Here is a 27,716-nt window from a genome sequence, read left to right as displayed (position 1 = left end):
GAAGGGCTTTGGGCCCTAAAGAGAGCAGTTTGGGCCTTAAAGAGAGCGGTTTGGGCCCTAAAGAGAGGGGTTTGGGCCCTAAAGAGATGGGTTTGGACCTAAAGAGAAGGGTTTGGACCTAAAGAAAAGGGTTTGGGACCTAAAGAAAAGGGTTTGGGCCCTAAAGAGAGCGGTTTGCTCCCTAAAGAGAGTGGTTTGGGCCCTAAAAAGAGGGATTTGGGCCCTGAAGGGTTTGGGCCCTAAAGAGAGAGTTTGGGGCCCAAAAGCGAAGGGTTTGGGCCCCAAAGAGATTGGTTTGCAGCCTTAAGAGAGGGGCTAGCCCCTAAAGAGAAGGGTTTGGGCCCTAAAGAAGGGGATCTGGGTCCTAAAGAGTGGGGTTTGGTCCCTAAAGAGAAGGGTTTGGGCCCTAAAAAAAGAGGTGCGGGCCCTAAAAAAAGAGGTGCGGGCCCTAAAGAAAGAGGTGTGGGCCCTAAAGAGAGCAGTTTGTGACCTAAAGAGAGAGTTTTGGTTCCTAAAGAGTGGGGTTTGGGCCCTAAAGAGTGGGGTTTGGGCCCTAAAGAGTGGGGTTTGGGCCCTAAAGAGTGGGGTTTGGGCCCTAAAGAGAGTGGTTTGCAGCCTTAAGAGAGGGGCTAGCCCCTAAAGAGAAGGGTTTGGGCCCTAAAGAAGGGGATCTGGGTCCTAAAGAGTGGGGTTTGGTCCCTAAAGAGAAGGGTTTGGGCCCTAAAGAAGGGGGTTTGGGCCCTAAAGAAAGAGGTGTGGGCCCTAAAGATAGCAGTTTGGGTCCTAAAGAGAGGGGTTTGGGCCCTAAAGAAGGGGATCTGGGTCCTAAAGAGTGGGGTTTGGGCCCTAAAGAGAAGGGTTTGGGTCCTCAAGGGAGGAGTTTGGGCCCTAAAGAGAGCGGTTTGGGCCCTGAAGAGAGCATTTTGGGCCCTGAAGAGAGCGGTCTGGGCCCTAAAGAGAAGGGTTTGGACCTAAAGAGAAGGGTTTCGGCCCTAAAGAGAATGGTTTCGGCCTTGAAGGGTTTCGGCCCTAAAGAAAGGGGTTTGGGCCCTAAAGAGAGCAGTTTGTGGCCTAAAGATAGTGTTTTGGGGCCTAAAGAGTGGGGTTTGGTCCGTAAAGTAAAGGGGTCTGAGCCCTAAAGTGTGGGGTTTGGTCCCTAAAGAGTGGGGTTTGGGCCCTAAAGAGAGCAGATTGCGCCCTAAAGTGAGGGGTTTGTGCCCTAAAGAGAGGGGTTTGGGCCATAAAGGGTTTGGGGCCCTAACGCGAAGGGTTTGGGCCCTAAAGACAGGGGTCTGGGCCCTAAAGAGAGGGGTTTTGTGCCCCAAAGAGGAGTGTTTGGCCCTAAAGAGAAGGGTTTGGGCCCTAATGGGTTTGGGCCCTAAAGAGAAGGGTTTGGGTCCTAAAGAGAGGAGTTTGGGCCCTAAAGAGAGCGGTTTGGGCCTTAAAGAGAGCGGTTTGGGCCCTGAAGAGAGCGGTTTGGGCCCTAAAGAGAAGGGTTTGTAGCTAAAGAAAAGGGTTTGGACCCTAAAGAGAGCGGTTTGGGCCTTAAAGAGAGCGGTTTGGGCCCTGAAGAGAGCGGTTTGGGCCCTAAAGAGAAGGGGTTTGTAGCTAAAGAAAAGGGTTTGGGCCCTAAAGAGAGCGGTTTGGGCCTAAAGAGAGGGGTTTGGGCCCTAAAGAGAAGGGGTTTCGGCCATAAAGAGAATGGTTTCGGCCCTGAAGGTTTTGGGCCCTAAAGAAAGGGGTTTGGGCCCTAAAGAGAGCAGTTTGTGGCCTAAAGAGAGCCTTTTGGGGCCTAAAGAGTGGGGTTTGGTCCCTAAAGAGTGGGGTTTGGGCCCTAAAAGAGAGCAGTTTTGCGCCCTAAAGTGAGGGGTTTGTGCCCTAAAGAGAGGGGTTTGGGCCCTAAAGGGTTTGGGGCCCTAACGCGAAGGGTTTGGGCCCCAAAGAGAGTGGTTTGCAGCCTTAAGGGAGGGGCTAGCCCCTAAAGAGTAGGGTTTGGGCCCTAAAGAAGGGGATCTGGGTCCTAAAGAATGGGGTTTTGGAACTTAAAGAAAAGGGTTTGGGTCCTAAAGAAAGGGGTCTGGGTCCTAAAGAAAGAGGTGTGGGCCCTAAAGAGAGCAGTTTGGGGCCTAAAGAGAAGTGTTTGGGCCCTAAAGGGAAGGGTTTGGGCCCTAAAGAAAGGGGTCTGGGCCGTAAAGAGAGGGGTTTGGGGCCCCAAAGAGAAGTGTTTGGGCCCTGAAGTGAGGGGTTTGGGTCCTTAAGTGGGGGGGTTGGGCTCTAAAGAGAGGGGTTTGGGCCCTAAAGAGGGGGTTTGGGGCCCTAAAGAGAGGGATTTGGGCCCTAAAGTGAAGGGTTTGGGTCCTAAAGAAAGGGGTTTGGGGCCTGAAGAAATGGGTTTGGGCCCTACAGAAAGGGGTTTGGGCCCTAAAGAGAGCGGTTTCGGGCCTAAAGAGGGGGTTTTTGGTGCCTGAAGATAGTGGTTTGGGGCCTTAAGAGAGGGCCTAGCCCCTAAAGAGAAGGGTTTGGGCCCTATAGAGAGGGGTTTGGGACCCTAAAGAGAGGGGTTTGGTTACTAAAGCGAGGGGTTTGGGGCCCTCAAGAGAGGGGTTTGGACCCTAAAGAGAGGGGTTTGGTCCCTAAAGAGAGAGTTTTGGGTCCCTAAAGAGAAGGGTTTTTGGTCCTAAAGAAAGGGGTTTGGGCCCTCAAAAGAAGGGTTTGGGCCCTCAAAAGAAGGGTTTGGGCCCTAAAAGAAAAGGGTTTGGGCCCTCAAAAGAAGGGTTTGGACCCTAAAGAGAAGGGTTTAGGCCCTGAAGAGACGGGTTTGGGCCCTCAAGGGAAGGGTTTTGGGCCCTCAAGAGAGGGTTTGGGGCCCTGAATATAGGGTTTTGTGACCTAAAGAGAATGGTTTGGGCCCTGACCAGTGATTTCTGCTGAAAGCTGCCCCTGTGTTCAGAGCGTCTGGACATGACATCCTCCATAAGAGGAAGAGCGTGCGTGGAGGTGCACATCCCTTTGTTTAACCTCCACCAGTAACTCTGCCTGCCTACAAGGAGACAGCACCTGACAAGGACACACACACCAATCGTTTTCGCTTTTACTTTTTGAGGTGACGCTTCCAAAGCTCCGGGATCTCAGACTGTGCATGGGGCCTCTGCGGCCCCAGGCGCCTTGCTCTGGATGGTTCGGGTACCATTGTCCTGGATGTACTGTCCAGGGTGGGCATCAGCAGGGAGGTGTTATAGTGGGGCCTCAGGGGCAGGCTCTCCTCGGAGCTCGATGGTGATGATATGATGATTTGGGGGACTTTCTTCACAGTCAGGGGTCTCAAAGGGTGAGACAGCTTCCTGTAGCTTGTCTTTGTGGGAATTGTTGGCAGTCCACCACCACGGAGGACTTGCTCCACTCCTCGCTCCTCTCCTGTGACCCCCTGAGGTGTCGCTGCCTGCGCTTGGCTCGTCCCTGGTGTTTCGCTTCTGGTTGTGAGTTTGCGCTTGCCTTGGCTGGCCAAAGGCTGGTTTTTGGCAGGAGGCAGCCCCGGGATCACTGGCAGCTGGCTGAAAACACATCAAAAAAATCTGCCTGAGCACACGATGGCGTTGGGGCCGCATCCTGCACCCACAAGACGTGCGCCTGCTTGCACGGCACTGGCCCCATCCCACCCCTCCGGGTGCTGCCTTCAGCACTGCGGGGCAGCCCCAGCCCGGAGTGTTTGGGGCTGGGCAAGGGGCTCCCCGCTGGGAAGAAAACAACCGCGTAGAGCTCCGGCTGTGAGCCTCCGGCCTCACCTGATCCCAGACTTCTTCCCGTTCTCCGCTGCTTTTGTTTCCTTCAGCCGTGGGATCTCGTATTTGGGGATACTCGAGCGCACAGTGAAAGGCAGGTCGAGCAATCCCGCTGAGGCTGGAAAGGACGGATGTGGTCAGAAGTGGGGTGCTGCTGCTGCTGACATCGTTCCCAGGGGGGTGCACGGGGTCTCGGATCCCCATCCTCCTGCCCTACCCACGCACAGGCACCTTGGCCCCACTTCCCATCCCAGGGCTCGGTTTTGGGGAAGCCACCAAGATATCAGGACAAAAGGCTGTGCCCAGCTGGCGGGCAGAAGCTTTGGGTCAAGCTGGGGCATTGGAGCACCCTCACCAGGACATGAGCCCACTGGGTCGCAGAATTTGGCTGCCCGTGCCACGGGAAGGAGCCGGCCGCGGCTTTACCTTTCTTGCCCTGGCTGAGAGGTGGCAAGACTCCATCTTTCTTTTTCTTCTCCTCCCCGGGGAGTTTTCCTGAGGCCTTGGTGGGTTTCCTGGATGATGATTTGGGCAGCAACTCCACGTCGAACCTGCACGCAAGGAGAAGACCCTGGTGTGCCCTTCAGCACCAGCAGCCCTTTCTGCTCTCCATCATCGCCTGCTCATGGGCACGTTTTCACATTCCATGGAGGCTGTTTTTGGCCAAACAGCACCGAACTGGAGCTGAGCAGCTGCATCGAGCAGCCAAGTCGGCAAACATACTCACTCGGGAAAGATGACGACGCGGCCAGAGGACGTCAGGGAGGCCACGACTGCCAGCCGGGACACCACGGTGTCCATCAGCTGCGGGACCTGCAGGGGGGAGCACGGAGGTGTGAGGACATCCCATTATGTCGAAGGAGCCGAGAGTGGGAATTCGGACGCCCTGCGCGTGGAAGAGAAGGGCCGAAGGGTGAGGGACCGGCCGGAGGAAGAGCTGGAGGTGGCCCCATCCCAGTCCTCTCCCTCCCCTTGCCCTTCCGAAAATGCTCTGCTGGAGCCAAGGCATAAGCAGCTTGAGGGGACCCAGGGGGCTTCCAATGGCTGGGATCAGCCCTGAGAAATGACAGCACCTACCACAAGTGATACCGCGCTTGTGTGGTGCCTGTCAGTCCCTCGGTGGGGACTTTTGGGGTGAGTTTCCAACTTTCCGGGGAGGGGAAGAGTCGCTGCAGTCTGCGGCCCCGGGCTGTGGGGACTCCACACTTCTCCAAGCAGAGAAGTTGGACGCGGCGCCGACCCACCTTGCATTGCAGGAGCTGCTGCAGCACGTAGCGGCCACCGTATTCCAGACGTCTGTTTGCTCTGGAAGGCAAAGGAAAACCTGGTCACAGGGTGTCTGGTGGCCCCACACCTCCAGCAGCACCCCCAGACCCGGGGTTTGGTGCCTGGTCATGCTGGGTCTGGTGGGTCCCACAGCTCCAGCACCCCCAGACCCGGGGTTCGGTGGCAGATGAAAAGCCCCAACGGAGACACCCCGGGATGGCTCCAGCACTGGGTCTCGCCCAAGGAAAGCCCCAGATGTGGTTCACGACGACACTCCCCGCGGTGCTGGGGGTGCCTGTACCTTTGGCGGTGACGTTGGGCATCAGGCACCTGCGCTGCATGCTGTCCCAGAGTGCTATCCGGGTCGACTTCATGCAGGAGGATTTCCTCGCCTTGGCAGAGGTCGCGTTCATGCTCATCTCTGCACTCGTCCTCTGAACAATCCAGAGTGCAGGACAGGCGCCCACGTCCCCTTTTATACCCCAGCCAGCCAGGCCGTGTCACAGAGCCACTGTGACACGGCCACCGCTCTGCTGTGACACGGCCACCAGCGGCCGGCTGACCAGGGAGACTTGGGTCGTAAGGGCACCGGCACACCCCAGTCCATACCAGGTGTTTTGTGATTGTGGTTCAAGATGTTTCAAGGCCCCTGGATCTTTCTCAGATAAACTCTGACGACTTAAAGACGCGTCCTGTTAATACAAAAAGGGTGCGATGGTGGGTGGAGAAGTGCGCTTTGGGTGGCTTTGTCCTTCTGTGGATCTCCACGTGCATTGTTTAAGCTGGTCAAGGAGTAATTATCATAGCTACGGGCACAATAACACTGCCATACCTCTCTGTTTTGGGCCACCTCACTTGACGTGGGGTTGCTGTGTGATGGGTAGGACTGGTTTTGGGATGAGCACGAATACCGCAGCCAGCTCAGTGGTCTGGTGCCGTGCATACGGAGCTACTTCTATCACAGTGAAACCGCTGAGGTCTGGGGGGCTTGAAACTCACCAGATGTCTGCTAGGAAATACCTAGCCTTCAGTAGGGCTTTTGACCCCATTTCCCACAGCATTCTCCTGGAGAAAATGGCTGCTCGAGGCCTGGACGGGTGTACGCTTCGTTGGGTTAAAAACTGGGCCCAAAGAGTCGCGGTGAATGGGGTTAAATCCAGCTGGAGGCCGGTCACTGGAGCCAAAAGGCTCCCCTGTTTCTGCAGGCCCCCCGCATGGCGGCTGGGCGGCGCCCTCAGCACCAGTGCCCCTGCTCACGGCCCTGCGGCTCGCTGGGAGATGGAGTCCCCCGGCATGGCCGCCGGGACACGGCCTGAGGAGGGGAAATGGAGGAAGAACCAGCACCTGGAACTCCTCCAGGCTGGAGGGGAAACCCTGGCCCAGCTCAGCTCGGCTCTGCCTTGCTCGCCTGCCTTCCCTTCTCCCTTAGGGTGGAAGCTCAGGCGGTCTCTGCTCCCTGTCTGCCGCTGCCAACAAGGGGGGTTCCTTCCCGGAGAGGCCATGAAAAAGATCCCGCAGAGCAAAAATGTCCCAGGGGAATGTCCCTGACATGGCCCCGCTTCCAGCACGGCTTGGGCCGATTGCAGAGCCACAGCCCAGATGGAAAGCTTCATGCTGATACCGGTGAGACCGCATTGTGAACAAATGAGAACTCAGCCATCTTTCACAAAACATTCCTCATGTTTTCCTCCATCTCGCTCCTTGTGGTCCAAAGACTGATGGATCTCTGGAAAACAAGAGAAACGCCTCTGAGTCAGCACTGCCACTTTTTGGAGCTCTTTGCCCCCACGCAGACCCCGGGCATGGCTTCAGGCCACAACAGCGAGGGCAGGGCCGCCATTTCCCTCCCTCTCTTTACCCCTTCACCAGACCCCGGCCAGCAGCAGGGTTTTGCTCCTAAGCTCTGCCAGGCCCACCCAAAAAGCCCTTCTCTTCCCAACACGCCTCCAAAGCAGCACCCAGCTGCAGACAAACCCTCTCCCCCTCTGGCCCGTGAGCAGCCTCCTGCTTTGTTAGGCCTTCCCCGCGCTGACAGGAGACGTGGCCTGGTGTGTCTGCGTGTCAGCAGAAGGGAGGACAGCACTGCAAAAGGAGGGACTTGTGTCTAACGGCTGCAGGGAACGCAGCCATTCCATCGACCAGCACCGAGGGGGCTCCCAACAGCCCCCACTGCCCCCAAAACTCTGCCTTCCTACAAGGAGACAGCACCCAGCAGTGACTCAAATGTGAACCTACAGCTTCTCCCTGCCACCGCCTCAAAGGAGGTTGGAGCAGGGTAGGGATCGGTCTCTTCTCCCACACAACAAGCAACAGGCCAAGGAAATGGCCTCAAGTTGCACCAGGGGAGGTTAAGGTTGGATATTAGGAAACATTTCTTCACTGAAAGCCTTGTAGGGCATTGGAACAGGGGCCCGGGGATGTTGCTGAGTCGCCATCACTGGAGGTATTCAAAAGATGTGGGGATCTGCTGCTTACAGACATCGTTTAGTGGCAGACTTGGCAGTGCTAGGTTCACGGTTGGACTTGATCAACTCCGATCAACACTTGATCAACAGTCAGAGGTCTTTTCCAACCTAAATGCTCCTATGGTTCTTCGAATCCCATACCTGTCCGGCCACCTCCAGAGGAACGATCTCTCCTCAGGGCACTGCAAGCCCTGATCAGTGTGGCCAGGGGCCTCTCCGTCCTGGTGATCCCTGGTCTGCCCTTTGGTGGATGGGGCTGCAGTGACACGGGCGCTTCGCACAGCGGTGGCAGCGGCTGGGGGCTCTTTGTGCTGTGTGCTGACAGCACCTTCTTCTGAGGTTCTTTCATCAGCGACCAGAAAGACTCGGGCCTCGATTTTAGCAGCTGCGCTGCCTCGCCTCTCGGTGGCTGTAGTTTAAAGACGTTGTAGGTGGGTGCCTCGGGGAGGCTGGCCTCCGAGCTCGCTGGCGATAGTACGGTTATGACAGGGGACTGTCAGCGTGGTGGCCTCTCGTGGGTGGGAACGCCTTCCTGCAGCTGTCTTCAGCATTTTCGCTTCACAGAGAAATTTCTCTGCTCCTTCCCCTCCGAACCTCCAGCCTTTGGCTGCCTTTGCTCGGCCCAGGTCTCCTGCTTGGCCTCCGCCTGCAGATTTGCCCTGTGGTGGGCCTCTGCCCTTCTGAGGAAGCTGCTGGGGGGGGGAATCCTACAGGCACACCACAAGTTTTGGGGGAAATTCCCCCAAAACCCACCGCTTGTGACCCCATTTTGGGGCCCCCTCCTCAAAGAAAACACTAAGTTTGGGGAAATTTCCCCAAAAAGCCCCAAATTTGGGGGAAACGGCCCCAAAAAGCTGCTGCTTGTGACACAAAGGGGGGGGGGGCACGGGGACACCCCCTTAAAAAAAAACCAAAACGTTTTGGGGGGAAATCGCCCAAAACCTGCACTTTGTTACCCACGTTTGAGACGCCCCCCACACTGAAACCCCCCAAATTTGGGGAAATCTCCCCAAAAGTCCCAAAATCGGGGGAAATTCCCCCAAAACCACTGCTTGTGGCCCCTTTTCGGGGACCCCCCCCCCCAGCAAAACCCCCAAATTTGGGGAATTTCCCCCAAAACCGCTGCTTGAGACCCCGTTTTGGGGCCCCCTCCTCAAAGAAAACACTAAGTTTGGGGAAATTTCCTCAAAAATCCCCAAATTTGGGGAATTTCCCCGAAAAAACGCTGCTTGTGGTGTGCCTGTAGGATTCCCCCCCCCCAGACCCCAAATTTTGGGTGAAAATCCCCCAAATCCCTCCCCGTGACGTCACTTTTGGGGACCCCCCCCCGAGACCCCCAAATTTGGGGGGGAATCCCCCAAAGCTGCTATTTGTGCCCCCCCCCCCCATTTTGGGGTGAAATCCCCCCGAAGCTGCTGCTGGGACCCCGCAAAACCCCAAATTTGGGGAAAACTCCCCCAAACCCATTTGTGACCCCAGTTACCCCCCCCCCCAAAAAAAAACAAACCCTTATTTTGGGGAGAAATCCCCCAAAACCCGCAGTTTTGCCCCCCCCCCCTTAAAATTTGGGGGAAAATCCCCTAAAAAAAAAATACATTTCTTACCCCTGCACCCCCCCGACCCCAAATTTTGGGGGAAATCCCCTAAATCCCGCTGTTTGGGACCCCCCCCCCACCCTAAACGATTTGGGGGGGGGGCATTTTAGGGCCCCCCCCTTACCTAAAACACCCTGGGGGGGGGCATTTTGGGGCCCCCCCTCACCCTAAATCATCGTGGGACGATATTAGGGACCCCCCCCCACCCTAAATGATTTGGGGGGGGCATTTTGGGGCCCCCCCCCACCCAAGTGCCTCGTTCTCCCGGGGGGGCCCCCCCACTTCTGCCCCCCCCCCCGCCTGTACATAAACGCCGCTCCCTCCCGGACCCCACCGTGGTTTTTTTTGGGGTGGGGGGGCCACGAAAACAGCCCCCCACCCCCCAAAAAATTTGGGGGGGGGGGCACAGACGAGGCGGGGGGGGGGGGAATTTGGGGGGGGGGGGCACCCAAAAGGGGGGTGGGGGAATTTGGGGGGGGGCACCCAAAAGGGGGGGGGGGGAGTCCTCAAATGAGCCCCCCTAAAAAAGAATTTAGGGAAATCCCCCCCCCCCAAAAAAAAGCCCCAAAATCCGGGGAAACGGCCCCAAAATCCGGGGAAACGGCCCCAAAAGCTGCTGCTTGTGACCCCGCTTAGGGACACCGCCCCCCCCCCCCCGAAAAAAAAACACTAAAAGTTCAGGGAATTCCCCCCAAAAACCTCTTCCCCCCCCCCCCCCGCCTCCAATCAGGGACCCCCCAAAAGCCCCAAATTTGGGGGAAATGCCCCCAAAAGCTGCTGCTTGTGACGCAAAGGGGGGGGGGCACGGGGACACCCCCCAAAAAGAAAAAACCATAAACTTTTGGGGGGAAATCGCCCAAAACCTGCACTTTGTTACCCACGTTTGAGACCCCCCCCCACACACCGAAACCCCCCAAATTTTGGGAAATCTCCCCAAAAGTCCCAAAATCGAGGGAAATTCCCCCAAAACCGCTGCTTGAGGCCCCTTTTTGGGGCCCCCCCCTTACCTAAAACACCCTGGGGGGAGCATTTTGGGGTCCCCCCCCTTACCTTTAGGGCCTTGGGGGGGGGCATTGTAGGGCCCCTCCCACCCCAAATGATTTCGGGGGGGGCATTTTGAGGACCCCCCCCCCCCAAATCATTGGGGGCAGATTTTTGGGACCCCCACCCACACCCTAAATAATTTGGGGGGGGGGGGATTCTGGGGTGCCCCCCTTCCCTTAAACACCCTGGGGGGGGGCATTTTGAGACCCCCCCCCCAAGTGAATGATTTGGGGGGGGCATTTTGGGGTCCCCCCGCACCCCTAAATAATTTGGGGGGGGGGATTCTGGGGTCCCCCCCTCCCTTAAACACCCGGGGGGGGTAGTTTAGCCCCAAAATAGCGGGCCATATTTGAGCCCTCCTCCCCCCCCAAAAAGAACCAGAAGGGGGGCACCAAATGAGCGCCCCCCCCCCAATAAGGGGGGGGGAGTCCTCAAATGAGCCCCCCAAAAAAGAATTTCGGGAAATCCCCCCCCCCCAAAACAAAAGCCCCAAAAGCCGGGGAAACGGCCTGCTGCTTGTGACCCGTTTTGGGACACAACCCCCCCCCCCCCCCGTTTGGGACCCCCCCCCCGCACCCTAAACGATTTGGGGGGGGCATTTTGGGCCCCCCCCCCCCCCTTACCTAAAACACCCTGGGGGGGGCATTTTGGGGTCCCCCCCCCTTACCTTTAGGGCCTGCGGGGTGGGGGGGGGGCATTGTAGGGCCCCTCCCACCCCAAATGATTTGGGGGGGGGATTTTGAGGACCCCCCCCCCCCCCCCCCGCTAAATCATTGGGGGCAGATTTTTGGGACCCCCACCCCCCACCCTAAATAATTTGGGGGGGGGGATTCTGGGGTCCCCCCTTCCCTTAAACACCCTGGGGGGGGCATTTTGAGCCCCCCCCCGACCCTAAATCATTGGAGGGGGGCATTTTGAGCCCCCCCCCGCACCCTAAATCATTGGGGGGGGCATTTTGGGGTCCCCCCCTTACCTTAAGCACCTCGGGGGGGGCATTTTAGGGCTCCCCCCACCCCAAATGACGTCGGGGGGGCATTTTGGGGTCCCCCCCCCACCCAAGTGCCTCGTTCTCCCGGGGGGGCCCCCCCACTTCTGCCCCCCCCCCGCCTGTACATAAACGCCGCTCCCTCCCTGACCCCACCGTGGTTTTTTTTTGGGGTGGGGGGGCCCCGAAAACAGCCCCCACCCCCCCAAAAATTTGGGGGGGGGCACAGACGAGGCGGGGGGGCACAGACGAGGCGGGGGGGCACAGACGAGGCGGGGGGCGCTGCCCTCCTTGTGCCCCCCCCCGTGGTGGTGGTGGGATCACTTGGGGGAGGCACAAAAGGGGGGGAGATTTGGGGGGGGGGGGGGGCACCCAAATGGGCGGGGGGGGGCACCCAAAAAGGGGGGGCGGGGACCCAAAAGAGAGGGGGGGAATTTGGGGGGGGGCACCCAAAGGAGACCGGGGGGGGGGGAATTTGGGGTTATGGGGTCGGGGGGCAATGGGGGACAATAATGGGGGTGGTTATGGGGGGGCAATAATGGGACATTTAAGGGGGTAACTGAGGGGGGGCAATAATTGGAGAGGCAATGGGGGGCAATAATGGGGGTTGGGGTGGGGGGGTCAGTAATGGGGGCAATAGGGGGTTACGGGGTGGGGGGGCAATGGGGGGGCAATAATGGGGGGGTTTGGGGTGGGGGGGCAATGGGGGGGTTTTGGGGTGGGGGGGTCAGTAATGGGGGGCAGACAATGGGACGGAGGGCAACAGGGGACAATTTGGGGGTTACGGGGGGGAAGCCCCTCTCTGGGGGCCAAACGCCCCGGGGGGGCCCCCGCACCCCAAGGCCCCCCCCAACGCCCCCCCCCCAAATCCCCCCCCAGCGGGCGCTGGGCCCCTTCGTGTTCCTGTTCTTCGGGGCGCTGCTGGGGGCTTCGCCCTCTTCACCTTCCTGCGGCTGCCCGAGACGCGGGGGCGCCCCTTCAGCGAGGGGGGGGGGGCGGCCCCCCCGGGACCCCCCCCCCTGCTGCTGCTGCCGGGGGGCGCGGCGAGGACAAGGCCAGCACCGAGCTGCGGCGCCTGGGGGAGGGGGCGGCGACGAGGAGCCCGACTGAGGGCGCCCCCCCCCGAAAAAGGGGGGGCAAGTGAGAGGCCCCCCCCAAAAGAAATCGGGAGGGGGTCCTCAGATAGGCCCCCCCAAAATAAAGAGAGGGGGTCCCAACTGAGGCCCCCCCACCATAAAAATCTTGAGGGGGGAACCCAATGAACACGCCTTCCCCCCAAAATATGGAGGGGAGGGGCCCCAAATGAGACCCCCCGAAAATCTGAGGGGGCCTCAAGACCCCCCCATAAAATATTTAAGGGGGGCCCCAAATGACCCCCACCCCCTGAAAATATGGAGGGGGGCACCAAAAGAGCTCCCCCCCAAAATAAATTGACGGTGGGTCCCAAATGAGCCCCCCAAAGAAATTTGAGGGGGGGCTCAAATGTGACCCCTCCCCCAAAATTGGAGGGGGGCCATATGTGAGACCCCCCCCCCGAAAGAACCGGAAAGGGGACACCAAATGAGCGCCCCCAGTAAGGGGGGGCTCAAATGAGACCCCCAAAAAACAGAATTTAGGGAAATCCCCACCCCCAAAAACAAACAAACAAAAAAAATAAAAACAAAATTTGGGGAAACGGCCCCAACATTTGGGGAAACGGCCCCAAAATCCGGGGAAACGGCCCCAAAATCCGGGGAAATGGCCCCAAAATCCGGGGAAACGGCCCCAAAAAGCTGCTGCTTGTGACACAAAGGGGGGGGGGCACGGGGACACCCCCTTAAAAAGAAAAACAAAAACTTTTGGGGGGAAATCGCCCAAAACCTGCACTTTGTTACCCACGTTTGAGACCCCCCCCCACTGAAACCCCACCCAAATTTGGGGAAATCCCCCCAAAAGTCCCAAAATCGGGGGAAATTCCCCCAAAACCACTGCTTGTGGCCCCGTTTCGGGGACCCCCCCCCAGCAAAAACCCAAAATCTGGGGAAATTCCCCCAAAACCCGCCGCTTGCGACCCCTTTTGGGACACCCCCCCCCCCCGCAAAACCCCCAAATTTGGGGAATTTCCCCCAAAACCGCTGCTTGTGGTGTGCCTGTAGGATTCCCCCCAGACCCCAAATTTTGGGTGAAAATCCCCCAAATCCCTCCCCGTGACGTCACTTTTAGGACCCCCCCCCCAAAAGACCCCCAAATTGGGGGAATCCCCCAAAGCTGCTATTTGTGCCCCCCCCCCCCATTTTGGGGTGAAATCCCCCCGAAGCTGCTGCTGGGACCCCTCAAAACCCCAAATTTGGGGAAAACTCCCCCAAACCCATTTGTGACCCCAGTTACCCCCCCAAAAAAACCAACCCTTATTTTGGGGAGAAATCCCCCAAAACCCGCAGTTTTGCCCCCCCCCTAAAAATTTGGGGGAAAATCCCCTAAAAAAAATACATTTCTTACCCCTGCGCCCCCCCGACCCCAAATTTTGGGGCAAATCCCCTAAATCCCGCTGTTTGGGACCCCCCCACACCCTAAACGATTTGGGGGGGGGCATTTTTGGGGCCCCCCTTTACCTAAAACACCCTGGGGGGGGGCATTTTGGGGTCCCCCCCCCCACCCAAGTGCCTCGTTCTCCCGGGGGGCCCCCCCACGTCTGCCCCCCCCCGCCTGTACATAAACGCCGCTCCCTCCCTGACCCCACCGTGGTTTTTTTTGGGGTGGGGGGCCCCGAAAACAGCCCCCACCCCCCAAAAATTTGGGGGGGCACAGACGAGGCGGGGGGCACAGACGAGGCGGGGGGGAATTTGGGGGGGGGGCACCCAAAAGGGGGGGAGTCCTCAAATGAGCCCCCCCCAAAAAAGAATTTAGGGAAATCCGCCCCCCCAAAAAGAAAAGCCCCAAAACCCGGGGAAACGGCCCCAAAATCCGGGGAAACGGCCCCAAAAGCTGCTGCTTGTGACCCGTTTTGGGACACCCCCTCCCCCCCCGAAAAAAACCACTAAAATTTCAGGGAATTCCCCCAAAAACCTCTTCCCCCCCCCCCTCCAATCTGGGACCCCCAAAAGCCCCAAATTTGGGGAAACGGCCCCAAAAGCTGCTGCTTGTGACGCAAAGGGGGGGCGCACAGGGACACCCCCCAAAAAGAAAAAAACAAAAACTTTTGGGGGAAATCCCCCAAAACCTGCACTTTGTTACCCACGTTTGAGACCCCCCACACCGAAACCCCCCAATTTGGGGAAATCTCCCCAAAAGTCCCAAAATCGGGGGAAATTCCCCCAAAACCGCTGCTTGTGACCCCGTTTCGGGGACCCCCCCCTCAGCAAAAAACCAAAATCTGGGGAAATTCCCCCAAAACCGCTTCTTGCGACCCCTTTTTGGGACACCCCCTCCCCCTCCAAGCAAAACCCCCAAATTTGGGGAATTTCCCCCAAAACCGCTGCTTGTGGTGTGCCTGTAGGATTCCCCCCAGACCCCAAATTTTGGGTGAAAATCCCCCAAATCCCTCCCCGTGAGGTCACTTTTAGGACCCCCCCCCCCCGAGACCCCAAAATTTGGGGGGAATCCCCCAAAGCTGCTATTTGTGCCCCCCCCCCCCATTTTGGGGTGAAATCCCCCGAAGCTGCTGCTGGGACCCCTCAAAATACCAAATTTGGGGAAAACTCCCCCAAACCCATTTGTGACCCCAGTTACCCCCCCCCAAAAAACCAACCCTTATTTTGGGGAGAAATCCCCCAAAACCCGCAGTTTTGCCCCCCCTTAAAATTTAGAGGAAAATCCCCTAAAAAAAATACATTTCTTACCCCTGCGCCCCCCGACCCCAAATTTTGGGGAAATCCCCTAAATCCCGCTGTTTGGGACCCCCCCACACCCTAAACGATTTGGGGGGGCATTTTGGGGCCCCCCTTTACCTAAAACACCCTGGGGGGGGCATTTTGGGGTCCCCCCTCACCCTAAATCATTGGGGGGGGGCATTTTGGGGTCCCCCCCACCCAAGTGCCTCGTTCTCCCGGGGGCCCCCCCACTTCTGCCCCCCCCGCCTGTACATAAACGCCGCTCCCTCCCGGACCCCAAAGCCCCAAAATCCGGGGAAACGGCCCCAAAATCCGGGGAAACGGCCCCAAAAGCTGCTGCTTGTGACCCGTTTTGGGACACCCCCCCCCCCCCGAAAAAAACCACTAAAATTTCAGGGAATTCCCCCAAAAACCTCTTCCCCCCTCCAATCAGGGACCCCCAAAAAGCCCCGAATTTGGGGGAAATGCCCCAAAAAGCTGCTGCTTGTGACGCAAAGGGGGGGGGGCACGGGGACACCCCCTTAAAAAAACAAACTTTTTGGGGGGAAATCGCCCAAAACCTGCACTTTGTTACCCACGTTTGAGACCCCCCCCCTCACTGAAACCCCCATATTTGGGGAACTCCCCCAAAAGTCCCAAAATCGAGGGAAATTCCCCCAAAACCGCTGCTTGCGACCCCGTTTAGGGGCCCCCTCCTCAAAGAAAACACTAAGTTTGGGGAAATTTCCTCAAAAATCCTCAAATTTGGGGATTTTCCCCCGAAACCCGCTGCTTGTGACCCCAATTAGGGACCCCCCCGAAAAAAAAAACAAATTTGGGAAATTTCCCCCAAAACCGCTGCTTGTGGTGTGCCTGTAGGATTCCCCCCCCAGACCCCAAATTTTGGGTGAAAATCCCCCAAATCCCTCCTCGTGAGGTCACTTTTAGGACCCCCCCGAGACCCCCAAATTTGGGGGGAATCCCCCAAAGCTGCTATTTGTGCCCCCCCCCCCCATTTTGGGGTGAAATCCCCCGAAGCTGCTGCTGGGACCCCTCAAAACCCCAAATTTGGGGAAAACTCCCCCAAACCCATTTGTGACCCCAGTTACCCCCCAAAAAAAAACAACCCTTATTTTGGGGAGAAATCCTCCAAAACCCGCAGTTTTGCCCCCCTTAAAATTCGGGGGAAAATCCCCTAAAAAAAATACATTTCTTACCCCTGCGCCCCCCGACTCCAAATTTTGGGGGAAATCCCCTAAATCCCGCTGTTTGGGACCCCCCCCCCCATCTAAACGATTTGGGGGGGCATTTTGGGGTCCCCCTTACCTTTAGGGCCTTGGGGGGGGGCATTGTAGGGCCCCTCCCACCCCAAATGATTTGGGGGGCATTTTGAGCCCCCGGCACCCGAAATCATTGGGGGGCATTTTCGGGTTCCCCCTGACCCTAAATGACTTGGGGGGGGCATTTGAGTCCTCAAATGAGCCCCCCCCAAAAAAGAATTTAGGGAAATCCCCCTCCCCCCAAAAAAAAAGCCCCAAAATCCAGGGAAAATGCCCCAAAATCCGGGGAAACGGCCCCAAAAGCTGCTGCTTGTGACGCAAGGGGGGCGCACAGGGACACCCCCCAAAAAGAAAAAAACAAAAACTTTTGGGGGAAATCCCCCAAAACCTGCACTTTGTTACCCACGTTTGAGACCCCCCCACACCGAAACCCCCCAATTTGGGGAAATCTCCCCAAAAGTCCCAAAATTGGGGGAAATTCCCCCAAAACCGCTGCTTGTGACCCCGTTTCGGGGACCCCCCCCTCAGCAAAAACCCAAAATCTGGGGAAATTCCCCCAAAACCGCTTCTTGCGACCCCTTTTGGGACACCCCCTCCCCCTCCAAGCAAAACCCCCAAATTTGGGGAATTTCCCCCAAAACCGCTGCTTGTGGTGTGCCTGTAGGATTCCCCCAGACCCCAAATTTTGGGTGAAAATCCCCCAAATCCCTCCTCGTGACGTCACTTTTGGGGACCCCCCGAGACCCCCAAATTTGGGGGGAATCCCCCAAAGCTGCTATTTGTGCCCCCCCCCCCATTTTGGGGTGAAATCCCCCGAAGCTGCTGCTGGGACCCCTCAAAACCCCAAATTTGGGGAAAACTCCCCCAAACCCATTTGTGACCCCAGTTACCCCCCCCCCAAAAAACCAACCCTTATTTTGGGGAGAAATCCCCAAAACCCGCAGTTTTGCCCCCCCCTTAAAATTTGGGGGAAAATCCCCTAAAAAAATACATTTCTTACCCCTGCGCCCCTCCCCTTAAAATTTGGGGGAAATCCCCTAAATCCCGCTGCTTGGGACCCCCCCCACCCTAAACGATTTGGGGGGCATTTTGGGGTCCCCCCTTACCTTTAGGGCCTGCGGGGTGGGGGGGGCATTGTAGGGCCCCCACCCCAAATGATTGGGGGGATTTTGAGGACCCCCCCCGTAAATCATTGGGGGCAGATTTTTGGGACCCCCACCCGCACCCTAAACGATCTGGGGGGTGGATTCTGGGGCCCCCCCTACCTAAAACACCCTGGGGGGCATTTTAGGGCCCCCCTCACCCTAAATCATCGTGGGACGATTTTAGGGATCCCCCCACCCTAAATGATTTGGGGGGGCATTTTGAGCCCCCCCGCACACTAAATCATTGGGGGGGGGGCATTTTGGGGTCCCCCCCCCCCACCCAAGTGCCTCGTTCTCCCGGGGGGCCCCCCACTTCTGCCCCCCCCCGCCTGTACATAAACGCCGCTCCCTCCCTGACCCCACCGTGTTTTTTTTTTGGGGTGGGGGGCCCCGAAAACAGCCCCCACCCCCAAAAAATTTGGGGGGGGGGCACAGACGAGGCGGGAGAGGCACAGACGAGGCGGGGGGGGGGGCGGATTTGGGGGGGCACCCAAAAGGGGGGGGAGTCCTCAAATGAGCCCCCTCAAAAAAGAATTTAGGGAAATCCCCCCCCCCCCCAAAAAAAAGCCCCAAAATCCGGGCAAACGGCCCCAAAATCCGGGGAAACGGCCCCAAAATCCGGGGCACGGCCCCAAAATCCGGGAAACGGCCCCAAAAGCTGCTGCTTGTGACCCGTTTTGGGACCCCCCCCCCCCCGAAAAAAACACTAAAATTTCAGGGAATTCCCCCCAAAACCTCTTCCCCCCCCCCTCCAATCAGGGACCCACCAAAAGCCCCGAATTTGGGGGAAATGCCCCAAAAAGCTGCTGCTTGTGACGCAAAGGGGGGGGCACGGGGACACCCCCTTAAAAAAAAACAAACTTTTTGGGGGGAAATCGCCCAAAACCTGCACTTTGTTACCCACGTTTGAGACCCCCTACCCCCACTGAAACCCCCCAAATTTGGGGAAATCCCCCAAAAGTCCCAAAATCGAGGGAAATTCCCCCAAAACCGCTGCTTGCGACCCCGTTTTGGGGCCCCCTCCTCAAAGAAAACACTAAGTTTGGGGAAATTTCCTCAAAAATCCTCAAATTTGGGGATTTTCCCCGAAACCCGCTGCTTGTGACCCCAATTAGGGACCCCCGAAAAAAAAACCAAATTTGGGAAATTTCCCCCAAAACCGCTGCTTGTGGTGTGCCTGTAGGATTCCCCCCCGACCCCAAATTTTGGGTGAAAATCCCCCCAAATCCCTCCCCGTGACGTCACTTTTGGGGACCCCCCCCAAAAGACCCCCAAATTTGGGGGGAATCCCCCAAAGCTGCTATTTGTGCCCCCCCCCCCCCATTTTGGGGTGAAATCCCCCCGAAGCTGCTGCTGGGACCCCTCAAAACCCCAAATTTGGGGAAAACTCCCCCAAACCCATTTGTGACCCCAGTTACCCCCCCCCCAAAAAAAAAACAAACCCCTATTTTGGGGAGAAATCCCCCCAAACCCGCAGTTTTGCCCCCCCCTTAAAATTTGGGTGAAAATCCCCTAAAAAAAATACATTTCTTACCCCTGCGCCCCCCCCGACCCCAAATTTTGGGGAAATCCCCTAAATCCCGCTGTTTGGGACCCCCCTCCCACCCCAAATGATTTGGGGGGGCATTTTGAGCCCCCCCCGACCCTAAATCATTGGAGGGGGACATTTTGGGACCCCCACCCGCACCCTAAATAATTTGGGGGGGATTCTGGGGTCCCCCCTCCCTTAAACACCCGGGGGGGTATTTTAGCCCCAAAATAGGGGGCCATATGTGAGCCCTCCCCGCCCCCAAAAAGAATCAGAAGGGGGGCACCAAATGAGCGCCCCCCCCAATAAGGGGGGGGGGGAGTCCTCAAATGAGCCCCCCAAAAAAAAAAATTTAGGGAAATCCCCCCCCCAAAAAAAAAAAAAAAGCCCCAAAATCCGGGGAAACGGCCCCAAAATCCGGGGAAATGGCCCCAAAAGCTGCTGCTTGTGACCCGTTTTGGGACACCCCCCCCCCCCGAAAAAAAACACTTAAATTTCAGGGAATTCCCCCCAAAAACCTCTTCCCCCCCCAATCAGGGACCCCCAAAAAGCCCCAAATTTGGGGGAAATGCCCCAAAAGTCCCAAAATCGGGGGAAATTCCCCCAAAACCACTGCTTGTGGCCCCTTTAGGGACCCCCCCCAGCAAAACCCCCAAATTTGGGGAATTTCCCCCAAAACTTGTGGTGTGCCTGTAGGATTCCCCCCCAGACCCCAAATTTTGGGTGAAAATCCCCCAAAATCCCTCCCCGTGACGTCACTTTTGGGGACCCCCCCCAAAAGACCCCCAAATTTGGGGGAATCCCCCAAAGCTGCTATTTGTGCCCCCCCCCCCCATTTTGGGGTGAAATCCCCCGAAGCTGCTGCTGGGACCCCTCAAAACCCCAAATTTGGGGAAAACTCCCCCAAACCCATTTGTGACCCCAGTTACCCCCCCCCCAAAAAAAAACCAACCCTTATTTTGGGGAGAAATCCCCCAAAACCCGCAGTTTTGCCCCCCCTTAAAATTCGGGGGAAAATCCCCTAAAAAAAATACATTTCTTACCCCTGCGCCCCCCGACCCCAAATTTTGGGGGAAATCCCCTAAATCCCGCTGTTTGGGACCCCCCCCCCATCTAAACGATTTGGGGGGGGGCATTTTGCCCCCCCCCCCCCACGTAAAACACCCTGGGGGGGCATTTTGGGGTCCCCACCCCACCCTGAATGATTTGGGGGGGGGCATTTTGGGGTCCCCCCTTACCTTTAGGGCCTTGGGGGGGGCATTGTAGGGCCCCTCCCACCCCAAATGATTTGGGGGGGCATTTTGAGCCCCCGGCACCCGAAATCATTGGGGGGGGCATTTTGGGGTTCCCCCTGACCCTAAATGACTTGGGGGGGGGCATTTGAGTCCTCAAATGAGCCCCCCCAAAAAGAATTTAGGGAAATCCCCCCTCCCCCAAAAAAAGCCCCAAAATCCAGGGAAAATGCCCCAAAATCCGGGGAAACGGCCCCAAAATCCGGGGAAACGGCCCCAAAAGCTGCTGCTTGTGACCCGTTTTGGGACACCCCCCCCCGAAAAAAACCACTAAAATTTCAGGGAATTCCCCCAAAAACCTCTTCCCCCCTCCAATCAGGGACCCCCAAAAAGCCCCGAATTTGGGGGAAATGCCCCAAAAAGCTGCTGCTTGTGATGCAAGGGGGGGGCACGGGGACACCCCCGTAAAAAAAAACAAACTTTTTGGGGGGAAATCGCCCAAAACCTGCACTTTGTTACCCACGTTTGAGACCCCCCTCACTGAAACCCCCCATATTTGGGGAACTCCCCCCAAAAGTCCCAAAATCGAGGGAAATTCCCCCAAAACCGCTGCTTGCGACCCCGTTTAGGGGCCCCCTCCTCAAAGAAAACACTAAGTTTGGGGAAATTTCCTCAAAAATCCTCAAATTTGGGGATTTTCCCCCGAAACCCGCTGCTTGTGACCCCAATTAGGGACCCCCCCCGAAAAAAAAAAACAAATTTGGGAAATTTCCCCCAAAACCGCTGCTTGTGGTGTGCCTGTAGGATTCCCCCCCCCCAGACCCCAAATTTTGGGTGAAAATCCCCCAAATCCCTCCCCGTGACGTCACTTTTGGGGACCCCCCCCGAGACCCCCAAATTTGGGGGGGAATCCCCCAAAGCTGCTATTTGTGCCCCCCCCCCCATTTTGGGGTGAAATCCCCCCGAAGCTGCTGCTGGGACCCCTCAAAACCCCAAATTTGGGGAAAACTCCCCCAAACCCATTTGTGACCCCAGTTACCCCCCCCCCCAAAAAAACCAACCCTTATTTTGGGGAGAAATCCCCCAAAACCCGCAGTTTTGCCCCCCCCTTAAAATTTGGGGGAAAATCCCCTAAAAAAAATACATTTCTTACCCCTGCGCCCCCCCGACCCCAAATTTTGGGGGAAATCCCCTAAATCCCGCTGTTTGGGACCCCCCCCCACCCTAAACGATTTGGGGGGGGGGCATTTTGGGGCCCCCCTTTACCTAAAACACCCTGGGGGGGGCATTTTGGGGTCCCCACCCCCAACCTGAATGATCTGGGGGGCATTTTGGGGTCCCCCCTTACCTTTAGGGCCTTGGGGGGGGGCATTGTAGGGCCCCTCCCACCCCAAATGATTTGGGGGGGGCATTTTGAGCCCCCCGGCACCCGAAATCATTGGGGGGGGCATTTTGGGGTTCCCCCTGACCCTAAATGACTTGGGGGGCATTTGAGTCCTCAAATGAGCCCCCCAAAAAAGAATTTAGGTAAATCCCCCCCCCCCCAAAAAAAAAAAGCCCCAAAATCCGGGGAAACGGCCCCAAAATCCGGGGAAACGGCCCCAAAAGCTGCTGCTTGTGACCCGCTTAGGGACCCCCCCCCCCGAAAAAAAACACTAAAATTTCAGGGAATTCCCCCCAAAAACCTCTTCCCCCCCCTCCAATCAGGGACCCCCAAAAGCCCCGAATTTGGGGGAAATGCCCCAAAAAGCTGCTGCTTGTGACACAAAGGGGGGGCACGGGGACACCCCCTTAAAAAAAAAACAAACTTTTTGGGGGGAAATCCCCCAAAACCTGCACTTTGTTACCCACGTTTGAGACCCCCCACACCGAAACCCCAATTTGGGGAAATCTCCCCAAAAGTCCCAAAATTGGGGGAAATTCCCCCAAAACCGCTGCTTGCGACCCCGTTTCGGGGACCCCCCCCCCCAGCAAAAACCCAAAATCTGGGGAAATTCCCCCAAAACCGCTTCTTGCGACCCCTTTTGGGACACCCCCTCCCCCCTCCAAGCAAAACCCCCAGATTTGGGGAATTTCCCCCAAAACCGCTGCTTGTGGTGTGCCTGTAGGATTCCCCCCCCAGACCCCAAATTTTGGGTGAAAATCCCCCAAATCCCTCCCCGTGACGTCACTTTTGGGGACCCCCCCGAGACACCCAAATTTGTGGGGGAATCCCCCAAAGCTGCTATTTGTGCCCCCCCCATTTTGGGGTGAAATCCCCCCGAAGCTGCTGCTGGGACCCCTCAAAACCCCAAATTTGGGGAAAACTCCCCCAAACCCATTTGTGACCCCAGTTACCCCCCCCCCAAAAAAACCAACCCTTATTTTGGGGAGAAATCCCCCAAAACCCGCAGTTTTGCCCCCCCCCCTTAAAATTCAGGGGAAAATCCCCTAAAAAAAATACATTTCTTACCCCTGCGCCCCCCGACCCCAAATTTTGGGGGAAATCCCCTAAATCCCGCTGTTTGGGACCCCCCCCCCCATCTAAACGATTTGGGGGGGGGCATTTTGCCCCCCCCACGTAAAACACCCTGGGGGGGCATTTTGGGGTCCCCACCCCCACCCTGAATGATTTGGGGGGGCATTTTGGGGTCCCCCCTTACCTTTAGGGCCTTGGGGGGGGGGCATTGTAGGGCCCCTCCCACCCCAAATGATTTGGGGGGCATTTTGAGCCCCCCGGCACCCGAAATCATTGGGGGGGGCATTTTGGGGTTCCCCTGACCCTAAATGACTTGGGGGGGGCATTTGAGTCCTCAAATGAGCCCCCCAAAAAAGAATTTAGGGAAATCCCCCCTCCCCCAAAAAAAAAAAGCCCCAAAATCCGGGGAAACGGCCCCAAAAGCTGCTGCTTGTGACCCGTTTTGGGACACCCCTCCCCCCGAAAAAAACCCTAAAATTTCAGGGAATTCCCCCAAAACCTCTTCCCCCCCCCCTCCAATCAGGGACCCCCAAAAAGCCCCGAATTTGGGGGAAATGCCCCAAAAAGCTGCTGCTTGTGACACAAAGGGGGGGGGGGGTGGCACTAGGACACCCCCTTAAAAAAAAAAACAAACTTTTTGGGGGAAATCGCCCAAAACCTGCACTTTGTTACCCACGTTTGAGACCCCCCCCCCCCCACTGAAACCCCCAAATTTGGGGAAATCCCCCCAAAAGTCCCAAAATCGAGGGAAATTCCCCCAAAACCGCTGCTTGCGACCCCGTTTTGGGGCCCCCTCCTCAAAGAAAACACTAAGTTTGGGGAAATTTCCTCAAAAATCCTCAAATTTGGGGAATTTCCCCCAAAACTTGTGGTGTGCCTGTAGGATTCCCCCCAGACCCCAAATTTTGGGTGAAAATCCCCCAAATCCCTCCCCGTGAGGTCACTTTTAGGACCCCCCCCAAAAGACCCCCAAATTTGGGGGGGAATCCCCCAAAGCTGCTATTTGTGCCCCCCCCCCCCCATTTTGGGGTGAAATCCCCCGAAGCTGCTGCTGGGACCCCTCAAAACCCCAAATTTGGGGAAAACTCCCCCAAACCCATTTGTGACCCCAGTTACCCCCCCCCAAAAAACCAACCCTTATTTTGGGGAGAAATCCCCCAAAACCCGCAGTTTTCCCCTCCCTTAAAATTCGGGAGAAAATCCCCTAAAAAAAATACATTTCTTACCCCTGCACCCCCCGACCCCAAATTTTGGGAAATCCCCTAAATCCCGCTGTTTGGGACCCCCCCCACACCCTAAACGATTTGGGGGGGCATTTTGGGGCCCCCCTTTACCTAAAACACCCTGGGGGGCATTTTGAGCCCCCCTCACCCTAAATCATTGGGGGGGGGCATTTTGGGGTCCCCCCCCCACCCAAGTGCCTCGTTCTCCCGGGGGCCCCCACTTCTGCCCCCCGTGACACGGAGCCCCCCCCCCCCCAGTTATCGGGGCGCTGATCGGGCGGCAGGAGGGGCGCAACATCGAGGTGATGAACTCCTTCGAGCTGCTGGCGCACGCGGTGGACGGGCACGTGGTGGTCGACAAGGAGTACTACTACACCAAGGAGGAGCAGTGTGCGTGGGGGGGGCGCGGGGGGGGCCGGGGGGGCTGGGGGGGCCGGGGGGGGCTGGGGGGTACGGGGGTCCTGGGGGGGGGGGTCTTGGGATGGGTACGGGGGCTTGAGATGGATTGTGGGGGGTTACTGGGGTCCTGAGGTGGGTACGGGGGGGGGGCTGGGGTGAGTATGGGGGGGCTGGGGGGCACTGATGTGGGTACAGGGGTCCTGGGGGGTCTTGGGATGGGTACGGGGGTCCTGGGGGGGGTCCTGAGTTGGGTACGGGGGGCCTGAGATGGATTATGGGGGTTACTGGGGTCCTGAGGTGGGTACAGGGGGGCCTGGGGGTCCTGAGGTGAGTATGGGGGGACTGGGGGACCTGGGGGGGGCCCTGATATGGATACAGGGGTCCTGGGGGGTCCTGAGATGGGTACGGGGGCCTGAGGTGGATTGTGGGGGTTACTGGGGTCCTGAGGTGGGTACGGGGGGGCCAGGGGTGAGTATGGGGGGCTGGGGGGGGCCCTGATGTGGGTACAGGGGTCCTGGGGGGTCTTGGGATGGGTACGGGGGTCCTGGGGGGTCCTGAGGTGAGTATGGGGGGCTGAGGGGGCCTGGGGGGGCCTGATATGGCTATGGGGGGGGCTGGGGGGGGGGCCTGGGGGGGGCTGAGAGGGGTACGAGGGGTTAGGGTGGTCCTGAGATGGATCTGGGGGTGGGGGGGGGGGTCCTGAGATGGGTGTGGGGTGATTGGGGGGTCCCAGAGGGGTCTTGGGGGGGGGCTTTGGGGGGGGTCCTGGGGGGTCCCAAAGGGGTCCTGGGGGGGGGAGTTGGGGGGGTCCTGGGGAGCTCCAGAGGGGTCTGGGGGAAGCTTGGGGTCACCCCTGAGGGGGTCTTGGGGGGGGGGGGGAAACGACACACATTTGGGGCTGTAGGGGGGGGGGGTCCTGCCCCGTGCCCCCCCCCCCAGCACGTCCCACTGCTCCCAGTTAAGCAGGTCTTCAAGGAACTGGAGTTCCTGGGCTGGTACACGACCGGCGGCCCCCCGACCCCTCCGACATCCACGTCCACAAGCAGGTGGGGTTCGGGGCGGGGGGGGGCACAGAACTGGGGGACACCCCCCCCCCCAAAAAAAAAAACGCTGACCCCCCCAAAATGTGCTGCCCCCCCCCCAGGTGTGTGAGATCATCGAGAGCCCCCTCTTCCTCAAGCTGAACCCCATGACCAAGCACACAGACGTGAGTTTTGGGGGGGCCTAGGGGGATATTTTTTTGGGGGGGGGTTCTGGGGCCCCCCTCCTCTAAATTATCCCCCCCCCCAAATTATCTCCCCCCCGCCCAGCTGCCTGTCAGCGTTTTCGAGTCCGTGATCAACATCATTAATGGGGAGGTAATTGGGGGGGGGGGGGGGAAATGGGGTCGGGGGGCATTAATGGGGCTGGGGGGGGTCAAATGGGGCTCGGGGGGTAAATGGGGCTGGGGGAAATGGGGTGGTGGTGGGTAATGGGGGGGGGGGGGGCAAATGGGGCCGGGGGGAATTGGGCTGGGGGGTAAATGGGGCTGGGGGGGCAAATGGGGGGAGGGAAATGGGGCGGGGGGGAATAGGGCTGAGGGGGTAAATGGGGCTTGGGGGGGCAAATGGGGCCTGGGGGCATTAAAGGGGCTGGGGGGGGGTCAAATGGGGCTCGGTGGGGGGGCTAATGGGGCTGGGGGGGAAATGGGGTACAGTGTGGGGGGCAAATTAGGCTGAGGGGTAAATGGGGCTGGGGGGGTAAATGGGGTGGGGTGGGGAAATGGGGCTGGGGGGGAAATGGGGCTGGGGGGAGGAAATGGGGCCAGGGGAGGAATGGGGCCGGGGGGGCAAATGGGGCTGGGGGGCAAATGGGGCTGGGGGGGCAAATGGGGCTGGGGGGGGGATAATGGGGCTGGGCGGGGGGGCGGGAACTGTAACAAAAACCGGGGCTGGGGGCCAAAACGGCTCACGGGGGGGGGGGGGGGGGAGCAAAGCGTGGGACTGGGGGTGTCGGGGGTGGGGGTGGGGGTGCGTGGCAGTGCCCCCCCCCTCCATAACCCCCCCTCCATAAACCCCCCCCCAGGCCACCATGCTGTTCGCGGAGCTGCCCTACACCCTGGCCACCGAGGAGGCCGAGCGCATCGGGGTCGACCACGTGGCCAGGATGACGGCCACGGGCAGCGGGGAGAACTCCACCGGTGGGGGCCGGGGGGGCGGGGGGGGGGCAGTGTGGGGGCTAGGGACACGGGGGGGGGGGGCAAGGGGGGGGCATCGGGGACATGGGGGGGGGTCAGGGATGGGGTATGGGGGGGTGTCGGGGGCATGGGGGGGTGTCAGGGGCATGGAGGGGGGGCATTAGGGTTATGGGGGGGGCAGGGGACCAGGGACATGAGGGGGGCCGGGGGGCACTGGGGACATGGGGGGGAATAAGGAGAGGGTAAGGGGGGGGGGCAAGGGGATGGGGACACCGGGGGGGGGGGACTGGGGGGGCAAGGGGGAGCACTGGGGACATGGGGGGGGGTCAGGGATGGGGGCATGGGGGGGGTGTCAGGGACATGGAGGGTGGGGCAAGGGGGGGCATTAGGGTTATGGGGGGGCAGGGGGGCAGGGACATGAGGGGGGGGGGGGGCCGGGGGGGCATTGGGGACATGGTGGGGGGATAAGGGGGGGGGCATTGGGGACATGGGGGGGGGTCAGGGAAGGGGATATAGGGGGACAAGGGGGGGTGTCAGGGACATGGGGGGGGGGATTAGGGTTATGGGGGGGGCAGGGGGCCAGGGACATGGGGGGGGGGTCAGGGACAGGGACATGGGGGGACAACGGGGGGGGGGGGGCAAGGGGGCATCAGAGATATGGGGGGGGACGTGGGGACACGGTGACGTGGGGAAGACATTGACACGGGGACACGGGGACGTGCTACAGCGAGGTGGGGTGACACCGTGACGCGGTGACACCGTGACGTGGTGACACCGTGACGCGGTGACATGGTGACACCATGACACGGTGACAATGCAACGTGGTGACACGGTGACGTGGTGACACAGTCACACTGTAACATGGTGACCCGGTGACGTGGTGACACAGTGACACTGTAATGCGGTGACATAGTGATGCGGTGACAGTGTAATGTGGTGACACGGTGACACCGTGACGTGGTGACACTGTGGGGTGACATGGTGACATAGTGATGCGGTGACACTGTAATGTGGTGACATGGTGACATAGTGACACGGTGACAGTGTAACGTGGTGACGCGGTGACACACTGACACGGTGACACTGTAATGGGGTGACACGGTGCCATAGTGACACGGTGACAGTGTAATGTGGTGACGCGGTGACCCGGTGACGTGGTGACACGGTGACCCGTGTTATAAGGGGTTATAAGGGATAAACCACGGGGGGGGGGGGGGGGGCACAAGGGATAATTGTTATTTTTCACTTCGAACCCGAAATTTAACCGAAAATTTAAATCCGATTTCTGATTTATTTATTGATTTCTAATTTATTGATTTCTAATTTATTTCTAGTTTATTTATTGATTTCTAA

The 27,716-nt window shown here is 58.5% G+C and overlaps 2 protein-coding genes across 2 annotated transcripts; one reads left to right on the top strand and one right to left on the bottom strand.

Annotated features, from left to right (window-relative positions):
* Positions 1 to 3,075: 3,075 nt before the first annotated feature.
* Positions 3,076 to 4,657, bottom strand: LOC136787856 (uncharacterized). Its single transcript, XM_066985233.1, has 4 exons — positions 4,507 to 4,657; positions 4,206 to 4,330; positions 3,783 to 3,897; positions 3,076 to 3,551 (listed from the first exon to the last, which is right to left on the bottom strand). The coding sequence occupies exons 1-4, from the start codon at positions 4,578 to 4,580 to the stop codon at positions 3,092 to 3,094; spliced, it is 774 nt and encodes a 257-aa protein (XP_066841334.1). The 5' UTR covers positions 4,581 to 4,657; the 3' UTR covers positions 3,076 to 3,091.
* Positions 4,658 to 6,370: 1,713 nt separating this feature from the next.
* LOC136787807 (COP9 signalosome complex subunit 6-like) lies at positions 6,371 to 27,716 on the top strand. Its single transcript, XM_066985136.1, is given in 8 exon segments — positions 6,371 to 6,668; positions 24,047 to 24,178; positions 25,146 to 25,196; positions 25,199 to 25,233; positions 25,332 to 25,394; positions 25,498 to 25,545; positions 26,252 to 26,397; positions 27,698 to 27,716. Coding segments are annotated over 8 exon segments (792 nt in total).

This window comes from Anser cygnoides, chromosome 31 (genome assembly GCF_040182565.1).
Source record: "Anser cygnoides isolate HZ-2024a breed goose chromosome 31, Taihu_goose_T2T_genome, whole genome shotgun sequence".
In the NCBI taxonomy this organism is placed as follows: domain Eukaryota; kingdom Metazoa; phylum Chordata; class Aves; order Anseriformes; family Anatidae; genus Anser; species Anser cygnoides.
The sequence above is the reverse complement of the archived record's forward strand: the minus strand, read 5'-3'. Positions and strand labels throughout refer to the sequence as shown.

Coding starts and splice junctions, on each gene's coding strand:
- LOC136787856 (XM_066985233.1), bottom strand. CDS start 4,580: ATGGACACCGTGGTGTCCCGGCTGGCAGTCGTGGCCTCCCTGACGTCC. Junction 3,898..4,205: donor TCTCAGCCAGGGCAAGAAAG/GTAAAGCCGCGG, acceptor CGTCCTTTCCAG/CCTCAGCGGGATTGCTCGAC. Junction 3,552..3,782: donor GGGAAGAAGTCTGGGATCAG/GTGAGGCCGGAG, acceptor ATGTGTTTTCAG/CCAGCTGCCAGTGATCCCGG.